The sequence below is a fragment of the Podarcis gaigeae genome (assembly GCF_964106915.1).
Source record: "Podarcis gaigeae genome assembly, chromosome: 2".
In the NCBI taxonomy this organism is placed as follows: domain Eukaryota; kingdom Metazoa; phylum Chordata; class Lepidosauria; order Squamata; family Lacertidae; genus Podarcis; species Podarcis gaigeae.
The window spans coordinates 111,975,649-111,986,383 of NC_139679.1; the positions used below are offsets into that span (position 1 = coordinate 111,975,649).

Sequence of the window (10,735 nt, forward strand, 5' to 3'; positions counted from 1 at the left end):
GATGGGCGCACAACCCTAGAGTCGGACACGACTGGCCCGTACGGGCAGGGGTATCTTTACCTTTATTTTTGCTGGTTTATCATGAAATGAGGCTGAGAGAAAACCCATTCATAAAGCAGGAGTGTGGAAGCTGCAACTGTAAATGATTGTGTGTGTTAATTCTTATTTCCCCCCAACCATGGGCCATACTTGCAGGGGTGATGGGAGTTTAGAGTGCAACACTTGGGTTGCCCCCACAGGTTTGCCACCTCTCGATATAAAGGAAGCTTAACACATCGCAAGTGCATTTAGCAAAGTGCATTTTAGAAGTGGTGTACGTGAAAGGGTTGAAAATAGTACCAAGTTCAAAAACTAGTCTGAGAACTAGATTGTGTGTGTGCATAAGAGCTTATAACCTTTATTCCTTGTGCTGGAGGAGGAAGGAATATGAGTTGCAAGAGTGGTTGATTGACAGCTGCAGAGCAGTGGGTGTGATGAGTGGCCGTCCTGAAAGTGTGTTGATTTGAGCTACAAAGGCAGCTAAAATTAGCCAGATGTACAGCAGTGAATGTGCATGTTGAGTTTAACAGTAATTTCCCTTGTTTCTGGGCTCATCTGGATACAGCCATACCTCGGGTTGAATGTGCTTCAGGTTGAGCACTTTTCGGGTTGTGCTCCGCGGCAACCCGGAATTAATGGAGTGCGTTACTTCCGGGTTTCGCCGCATGCGCAGACGGATGCGCAGAAGCAGCAAAATGTGACACGCAGTCGCGTCTTACAGTCTATTCAGGATGCGAACAGGGCTCCAAAATGGATCCTGTTCGCATCCCGAGGTACCACTGTACTTGAAAGTATTCTTCGAACTTGTCTGTTCAGAGCAAAGTAGAATGAATGCGGTCGTGCTGGTTAATATTCACCCGGCCCGAATGTCCTCACGGGAGATTATAAAATAGGCCTTGCTCATTTGGATTTGTGCTGGGCACAGAAAAGTGAAGCGAAACGCCTTCTGGTTAACAAAGCCATTAAATAATGAATGTAAAATACTCTGAAAAGCAGTAGTGTCACTAATATCAGTTTAGCACCAGATGAGATAAAAACATTTAAGCGTTTTTCTTCAGTTCATAAAGCAATAAACTGACAAAGTTAAAAATCTCCACAATAAGATTGATGTGGGAGCTAGATGGACCAATGACCTAACTTGGTACAGTAGTGCCTCGCAAGACGGAAAACTCGCTAGACGAAAGAGTTTTCCGTTTTGGAGGTGCTTCGCAAAACGAATTTCCTATGGGCTTGCTTTGCAAGACGAAAAAACCGCTAGACGAAGAGACTCGCAGAACGGATTCTTTTCGTCTTGCGAGGCACCACTGTATAAGCAAACTTCCTGTTGCTCCTGGGCATGTGAAGAGTGCCTTCACTCTCTCAACACACAATGGACTGCTTCACGTAACTTCCTCATGTAATGGTTGCTGCTGGGTGAATGGGTGACTTGGCTGAGTGGCTGGGCCAGAACATACTAATGGAACAGAAACTGTCTGTGGCTGAAATCGGGACCCACAACTACCAGATTCAAAAGGGTTTGAGTGGAAGGAGTAAAGTGCACAATCATACACACAAATGCCTCATTTACCCACTAGCAAGGACCTGCGGCCTGTCCCTGACCCTTTCATTTAAAGTAAATGAATGCCAGTGTGGTGTAGTGGTTAGAGCAGGGGTCGAGAGCCCATGGTCTTCCCTGACTATTAAGCCACACTGCCTGCGATTGATGGAGTCCCAACAACATGTGGAGAGTCTGGATTTTAAAAAAGTGTTGGGACTAGGATTTGGGAGGTCCAGGTTCAAATCCCCCAGCCAGTAAGTTTACTGGGTGAGGTTGGGCCAGCAACTACCTCTGCTGGTAAGGATAAAATTCATGAAAGGTTTGAGAGCTCCTTGCAGGAAAGATGAAATCACTAAATGAGCAGTTAAACAAAAAGCACTGGCACTTTGATTTACTCCCAGCAGCATTTGCCTTCCCTACCTTCATACGTTGTCTCAACTTTAACCCGTTTTAGAATAACCTCACCCCGTGGTTGATGCTGATGCTGATAATAGGTGTATATAAAAAAAGTTAGCTAATAACCCATAAAGCTCGCGCATGCCTGGAATCTACACGGGAATCTCTGCCCCTGTGGAGTGCAATGAGGCAAATGCACTCTGCACATGCTCAGGGGAAGGTCTCAAGTCTCGGAGGAAACCATTTCCCCCAGTTCTCCCGCCTATCTCTTGCCTCAACTGAGGCTGCAACGTTGCAAAACGCAAGAGAGAGGCGGGTGCACGGGCAGCCGCCGAAGAAGAGCAAAAGCGGGCAAGGAGGAAGCAAGGGTCGGCCGGCCGAGGCGCTGCGAAGGGGGCGGCGCCGGTCAACGTGGCAGCGCGGGAAAAGGAGCGGGCCGTGCCAGGTGGAGCGCGCGGGGGCGTTCTGGGCTGTACTACTTCGGTTCTTCAGGGAGGGGGGAGAATCATCTTTTTAAAACAAGCAAGCAAGCAAGCAACACTGACCGCTCCTCCATGTAGTAACCCGGCACGTCACGGAGAAATGTTTCCCCAAAGGGCAGCTTTTATTACACGCTGGGAGACTGTCTGTGATGATGTTAATAAGCCCGCGCTGAAATGGTACAGCCCAGACTCCTGCCGCTTTAGTCCCGCCTGCTACAAAGGGAACGTGTAATAAAAATAATAATTTCTTATTTATACCCATCTGGCTGGGTTTCCCCAGCCAGTCTGGGCGGCAATAGTAGTAGTAGTAGTAGTAATAATAATAGTGATGATGGTGATGATGATGATAATAGCAAGGCTTGGCCGCCTGATTTCTTACGTTTGTTGAAACCTCCGCAGTACAGAAACTAGCGACGCTTTTCTTTTCGTTTTCATTGTTTGCAAATGGGAAAGAAAGAGAAACGCAAATGATCTCTTGGTTTGGGGTTTTTTTGAACCCCCGCCCCCGTCACAAAGCATTGTGCGCTGACCTAAGCAATAAGGATACCCCGCTAGAATTGATATCGTTTGTTCAAACTCCCTCCGCCCACAAAGAATGAGAGCTGATGCATTTTCCTGCTGCTGCGCGGCAGGTAGAAATCCAACAGGTGTGGCTTCCCTAAGACCTCGCCTCTCTCTGGGGAGAGAGTGGGGAGGCAAGGTTGTTTAGTGGCAATCCTAATCGGATCAGGTTATTCTAGGGGACACGGAAAGTCCTGTCCTGTCTTTCTCCAAGGTTTTCCGCCTCTCCTCACTTCCCGTGTCTCCTCCGCAGATTCAGCGCACACAATCCAAATCCATTTCTGATGAAATTCATTCTCTTTTGTCCACCCCAGCTCCTTGGAGGAAAGATGAGGTGTAAATGTAATAAATACATACGACGGGTTGTTTTGGCTTGGTATATTTTCGTTCCAAAAGCTTTTTTAAAAAGTGTCTATGTTTTTCAGATTTCCATAAGATCTTTGAAGTATCCGGTTTTAATGTCACTTTTTTCTGATTTAGTTAAACTCATTATAGATATAAATACAGAATAAATACAGAATAGATATAGATACAAACGATTAAGATAGCCATTCTTAACATATTTGTTAATATCTTAATAACACACATGCCACTGGCACAAATTACTGATTTCTGATTTTTTTAAATTATTCATTAAATTTGTAAAATGTCCTTTATCAAAAGATCACAGGCTTGTTCACTACAGAAAAATACAAAATGATAATTTGTTGTTGTTGCTTAGTCATTTAGTCATGTCTGACTCTTCGTATATCCTATGTCCGTGTCTTTTTCCAAACTGGGGATTTTAGGTTCCCAAGCGCCTTTTCTCCATCTGGGAAAACAAGGCAGCGGATGGGTGGACCCAATCCCAGAGCATTTAGTGCCTTGCACAGAAGGCACGCATTCCCCCTGATTTCCCTCCTAACAGGCGGGAACTGAGTTTGCTGCAGAGTCACAGAAGCTAAAGGAATTAGCGAACATCTGCAGCCACAATTATTCCTTGCAGAATTCCTGAATTGCGTTTTAAACACAAGGATTTGGGTAGCCATATGGATAAGGTCAGCGAGTGTTTTGCGACAGACAGAAGGGAGCCAGCCAGGGCTGGAAGAAAGCGAAGTGCCAAGGAAGCTGCAAATGTTTGATGTTTGGGTTTTAGGTGGTTTTTCCATTGGAAAATGCAAGCTTTAGCTCATTTTTTTTCCTGGCAGGCTCCTGTCTCTTGGTTCTACAGGAGCAGCTTTCTTTCCTGGTACGTCCCTGGGGCAAGGAAAGCTTTATTATTGAGTCTCTGCCTGCCACGTTACATGGGGATCCGCTAGACAGAAGGTTCCAGATAACGGCCTCGGCCCAATATACCTGAAGGAGCGTCTCCACCTCCATCTTTCTACCCGGACACTAAGGTCCAGCACCAAGGGCCTTCTGGCAGTTCCCTCACTGCGAGAAGCAAAGTTACAGCGAACCAGGCAGAGGGCCTTCTTGGTAGTGGCACCTGCCCTGTGGAACGCCCTCCCACCAGATGTCAAAGAGAAAAACAACTATCAGACTTTTAGAAGACATCTGAAGGCAGCCCTGTTTAGCGAAGCTTCTAATGTTTAATAGACCATTGCATTTTAATATTCTGTTGGAAGAGTGGCTGGGGAAAGCCAGCCAGATGGGCGGGGTATAAATAATAAATTATTATCATTATTATTACCCCTCCTGGGACACATTATATATACAGTAGTACCTCGGTTTAAGAACAGTCCGGTTTAAGAATGAACAAACTCCACAAAACCAGAAATAGTATCCCGGTTTAAGTACCTGACCTTGGTCTAAGAACGGAATCTGAACGGTGGAAGGGCACCGGTGGTGGGAGGCCTCATTAGGGAAAGTGCGCCCCGGTTTAAGAACGGTTTTGGTGTAAGAACGGACTGCCAGAACGGATTAAGTTTGTAAACCGAGGTACCACTGCATAACGGACGTAAATAGGTGTTTCGCTGAGATAGGAAAAGGGGGTAGGCCGTAATTTGTTTCTGTTAAAGGAAAGAACCGAAGGGTCAAGCTGACTTGGAAAAATATTTATTCTCCAAAAAGAGCCCACCAGTGGTGTCACCAGGGCATGTCTTTGAGGGAGAAGCCCAGGTCCCCCCTCAGAAGACTGAGCAGCAGGGTCCCAAACACAGGAGGCTACCACATTTTGAAATGGTGCGAGGCAAACAGCATTATTTAAACACACCCACACAAAGTCTTATTAGTCATAGGTTACCTAACTCCAGTCACTTCCAGATGACTGCTGGTTTATTCCTCTCGATTTGGTTTCTTTTAACTAACTTTTTAAATTGAACTGGTATGCATTCACATTGTTGTCTTTGATGGCAAGTCCACGAATGATGGGTTTTAAAAGCATTGTTTTAGTGTTTTCTTTACATTGGGATAAATATAAGTTATGGGAACAGTAATGTAAGTTAACGTATCTTGCGGGAAGTATCACAGTGAGGTAAATGATGTGGGATATGGCAGAAACTGAGCTGCAGTGGAAGGGAAACAGCGGTCATTGTGATGAACACAGAGTCAGGATGGAATTCGCTTCCTTTTCTCATCCCAAGTGGCAACAAAGTGCCTGGTGGGGTCAGCAGGAGCAGCTGGGTGCTACTTCTGCTGCCTGAGGCAATTGCTCCATCTGCCTAATGGCAGGGCCCATGCACACTGGTTGTGGCTCGGAGTCCAAAAGCGAAGGAGCCACTTTGTCCCCTGCTATTCTTGACCGAAGCCATGCTTGTCACGTTCCTCCCAAGAGGGCTCCTGTGAAACCAGCAGCTCCTTCCAGCTGGTGTCTAAATCACTGGACTGTAGTCATACAGTCGCACACTCAGCTCTGGCCAGACTATCGCATCATCCTGCTGAGAGCACAGCTCCATCGAGTAAGATCAGCATGGCTGGAGGCCAGACGTGGCTGGCGCTGACCTTTGCAGCTGCTGCTGCTGGATCCGGGAAGACAATTGACAATAGACACACTCAGGGTCAGCGGCAGAAGGAAAAGGAGGATTAAAAGGCAGCTGGACAAAAAGAGTCTTGCACTGAGGCCTGCCTGTATTTCTCACCCCAGTCAACACGGCAGGGGTGAGCAGATCAGGGTCTGCTGGTAGGGTGATCTGTATCTAAACAGCATGGGTGGCTTTTTGTGTGCAAAATTAATGGGTTTACTTATTGACACCATTCATAACTGTTTTAGTATGTTACAGATAGGTAGCCGTGTTGGTCTGCCATAGTCAAAACAAAAAAAATTCCTTCCAGTAGCACCTTAAAGACCAACTAAGTCAGTTCTTGGTATGAAGAAGTGTGCATGCACACGAAAGCTCATACCAAGAACTGACTTAGTTGGTCTTTAAGGTGCTACTGGAAGGAATTTTTTTTGTTTTGTTTTAGTATGGTTTTTTAAAAAATTGGCATAGCAGTTGTACATTTGGCATGTTGAGAGCTCCTTTGGGGCAGTTTTTTCTTTGAAGCGTAGCATACAAATAGATGAATCAAATTGAATTAAATTAATAATAATGGCGGCGGCAGCAGCAGCAACAACAGCAAAATGACTTTTTGTTAGGCTGCACAAATGAAGAAAGCTAACCAGGAGTGCGACTTTTTGTGTTAAGGGACAAAACCGAGCTTTGTGTATTTATCGTTTCATTTACAGTGGTACCTCGGGTTAAGTTCCAGAGGTCTGTTCTTAACCTGAAACTGTTCTTAACCTGAAGCACCACTTTAGCTAATGGGGCCTCCTGCTGCCGCCACACTGCCGGAGCATGATTTCTGTTCTTATCCTGAAGCAAAGTTCTTAACCCAAGGTACTATTTCTGGGTTAGCGGAGTCTGTAACCTGAAGCGTTTGTAACCCGAGGTACCACTGTATAGCTCACCTTTCTTCCCAGGAGCTCAAGGTCCTTTCCCTCATCTTTTATCTTTGTGGGGTAGGCTACACTGAGAGGCAGTGACTGGCCCAAGGTCACCACTGAGCTTCGTGGCCAAGTGAAGATTTGATCTCCCAGGTCCTAGTCTTGACACTCTAACCACCACAACACAGCAGTTGTCCCTGCAGGCTTGCTGGGAGAACACCTGCACTTCCAAGCCTTTTCAAAATTTAGTTACGAGTTCAGTGTTACTAATTGCGCTGATCTTAATCCAGAATTTCAATGCAGGCAAGTCTCCCAGGCCACCTTTCCCAGAGCTAGCAGTCCTGGCATAGCAGCAAGGGCCCAGAGCGGTGCTAATGTCCCCCCCCCCGCCTCTGCCTGGGGCAATTAATTGTCCACTTGCCTCACCGAAGTGCCGCTCTGCAGCTAATTGAGCTAGAAGGACTGCAACTATTTCCTGGAAGTCAGTGGCAAAGTTGCCAGGGGGGACGTCTTCTCTTCAGTTAATTAGTGATAAATGGCACAAGGTTCTTATGAGATAGTTGGAGATGACTCATCCTTTGTCCCCCCCACCCCCCCTCCAGCCAGAGGGAGGGAGAAAAGAAAGAAAAACAATCAAAAGCATTTTGGGAGGCAGACTAAAAGTTTTTCAGTAAGATTGGCTGGGAAAGAGACTGCTGGACACGTTTTGAGGTGCTATCGACACTGGTGGAGGAAGAGGGTGCGGTGGGTACTGTCCGCACCAGGTGTCAACCCTGAGGGGGTGACATCGCCGCCACCCCCCGGGACGCTCGCTGCGGGCAGCACCCCCCTAGGACACTAGCCCTGCCCCCGCAGGCAGCTAGCCCCACCCCCAGGTGCACAGAAGCTGACTCCGCCTCTGGCTCTGGACACATTTTGAGGTGCTCAAAACATTTTTAGTTTTGGAAGGCAGGGAGGAAGAAAAAGCCCAGCCAGGGTGGGCTAAACACACACACACACACACACACAGAGAGAGAGAGAGAGAGAGAGAGAGAGAGAGAGCGCCACAGGCAGTAATCTTGGCTTTTATTGTAAGCGGAGGATCTTGGTAGCAGAAAGGACGATGGGGGCAACTCTTTCTCCTTGGCAAAGAGTTAGACAAGGCACCGTGCTGAGGCCTTACTACACAGCAGGCAGGGCAAAAGGTGGGATAGGCACAAACAAGCAGCTTCTCCGTTAGGTACAGGGTCAGGTGTGCTCCACCTACAATCAAGCGTGCTTCATCTCGGGAGTGAGCGGCAGGCAAGGGAACATGATTTGCGGCACGAGGGAAGAGGGCAAAGGCGACACACTCTGGGAAGCTCAGACATGGCTCAAAACAGCTGAAATGTAAGGACAAGACCAGAGTCTGGCAGCAGAAAAGTGGGTGGGCGGGGAAGCTCTTTAAATGGTCCTTTATTGGGGTTACCCATCCTGAATGAAGCAAGAGCCGATTGTCTCTGTTTTGGCAGCCATCCTCTTGCCATCCTCACGGCAAGGATTGTGAAGGCAGATCTGAACGCAACAGGCGAACCATGTGGCACAATCTCCATGTCCCACTGCGTTGGAATGCTCTCCTTCAGGAAAGCTCCCTGCATGCAGAAAACTAGCACGTCAAGGGGAAAGGCTAGGCCAAAGCCACAGCCAGGTTTCTGCAAGTACTCTTGGCCCAGAATCCAAACTAATAAAAGGACAGCACCACCTGCCATCTTGATTGTGTATCCCACAAGCCCATACATGCACCCGCCTCCTATCCCAGCCACGGGACTGGTGGCAACGTAGGATTGTTCCAGAAGCTAACACAGATATAAGGCACAATCAGATGTTGATTTTAAAGGGGGGGGGGGAATAAATATGCATTCATTACACATCTTGTCTCTGTTAATACGCACCTACCACAACAGCGTCTGGCCACCTGCCCACTGTGCCAAATGCAGTGTGGAACATGCCTTTGGCTTGGCACTTGTGGCTTAGTGCAGAGCGGCCGTAAACACATGCCCCTTGAAAAAGCAAGATAGTACGTGTGTGTTTTTAAAAAAGTATAAAAGCAAGAACAAAAGGGAGCAAGATTATTTGAATTTTGCCAAGTGGGGGGCATCTCAGCCATGCCCAAGAACTATGGCACAAAGGGAGAAGGGGCTGAATTAGCGTGGGCATACATACACAGAAAAATATAAGTGGTTTTAGGTCTATGGAGCTCGCAAGAACTGTGTCCACGCCCGTTCTTTACGCATCAGCCAGTAGTGTAGGACTGACCCTCTAAAACGTCTCCACTCGCAGAAGGCCGTTCCTTAGAACATCCACTGGACCCACCTTACATAAACTCAAAACTCTTACAAGTCCTTGTTGGCAAACCACCCAGGAACCAACCAACCTCTAAAGGGCAGGCCTTGGATTCCCCTTCCTCCCAGATTTCTCCTTGCTGCCTCCCCAGTCATTCCAGCAGCAGATCCTTCCTTAAATTCTCCAAGAGAGGTCACTTGCAGGAGGTACGTGGTGACCCAACGAGCTCAGGCAACAAAGCACAGAAGTGGCGTCAACGGTGCAGTTGGTGGGGGAACGAGCGCAACAGAAGCGTGGCGTGACATGCGGTAATGGGTGCCAGGGTGCTGACAAGGTACGCGTTGGGGTTGACACTGGGAGACAGCAAGGGTGACAGACCTCAGCAGTTTCAAGGATCGTTGGCCAACATGCAACGGTTGAGTCCATTAAAGGTTTGGCGATTACAGGAGGGCTCAGGATGGGGAAGAACTCTATATGTGGACACATACAAGATGACGAGGGTCACGCCCAGGAAGGATTTCCCCCTCTCCCTCCCCCTCCGCAAGTCTTCCGCATTCAGTTCATCCGCCTTGGCTTCTGCTGATTCATCTGCTGGTAAGACGGAAGAGACAAAGTGCGACGGATTAAGCCCACGCCGTAGGAAAAGGGGAGGTAAGCAAAAGCACCCGAGGTTCCTCAAATCCCACTCCCTCCTTGGATAACCGAGGAGCTGCGATTCAAAAACTCCCAACCCCATGATCTTTCCTCCCGTAGAATATGGCTCTCAGGTTCCCCTTGCTGGTGTTGGGGTCCCCCTTGCTGTCTCCCCTTGCTGGTGCTTCAAAACACCTTCCCGCTGCAAAATTGCCAGTGACCAAAGCATCCCTCTTGCCCTCATCTAAGAATCAGTGGTCTGTTAGGGCAAATGGGGCACTGCCTCACTCAGCCACCTGCCTGCCTCCCCACTTAAAAACTGCCCAAGAGGTGCTTTGGCTGTCGGCTTCCTCCTCCTCAGCGTTGCCTAGGTAGAATTCAGCAGGGAGGGAGGAAGATGGGGAACAAAACCAGGAAGAGTTGGCTCCGCCCACTGTTGACTCTGGCTCCGCCCACTCTCTGCCACCCTGCCATCTACCCTCCTGGGGGGGAGGGGAACCAGCCCCCCCCCCGTTAAGGACCTAGCAGCTCTGGCTTGGTACCTGAGAGATGCTAACGCCAGTGAGTTTCTCCACGGTGTCAGGCAGCCTGCTCATGATTTCCAGCACCTCCCCAGTTATCTTGGCAGCCCCCATGTCCCCGGGTCCGCTCGATACCATGGTGATCTTCTTCACCGAAGTCAGGGGCTTGCTGATCTCGTCGGCCATCTATCGGCAGAAGGAAACAGTAGAATACAGTCGTAGCTTGGATCCCCAACGCTCTGGAACTCGGGACGTTTTGGCTCCTGAACACCGCAAACCCAGAAGTGATTGTTCCGGTTTGCAAACGTTCTTTTGGAACCTGAGCGTCCCATTGGGCTTCCGCAGCTTCTGATTGGCTGCAGGAGCTTCCTGTAGGCAATCAGGAGCCACAATTTGGTTTTGGAAGTCGAATGGACTTCTG

At 48.4% G+C, this 10,735-nt stretch overlaps 1 protein-coding gene across 2 annotated transcripts in view; it reads right to left on the bottom strand.

The window, feature by feature from the left end:
* Positions 1-7,907: 7,907 nt before the first annotated feature.
* FLOT1 (flotillin 1) overlaps positions 7,908-10,735 on the bottom strand; it is a 26,432-nt gene continuing 23,604 nt past the window's right edge. Inside the window, exons 12-13 of one of the 2 annotated variants that reach the window (XM_083724842.1) lie at positions 10,336-10,500; positions 7,908-9,751 (exon numbers count right to left, since the gene is read on the bottom strand). In XM_083724842.1, coding sequence (XP_083580968.1) covers positions 9,716-9,751; positions 10,336-10,500 — 201 coding nt within the window. In that variant the 3' untranslated portion in view covers positions 7,908-9,715. The remainder of the gene's footprint in view (positions 9,752-10,335; positions 10,501-10,735) is intronic. The other variant, XM_083724843.1, reaches the window with a different exon arrangement.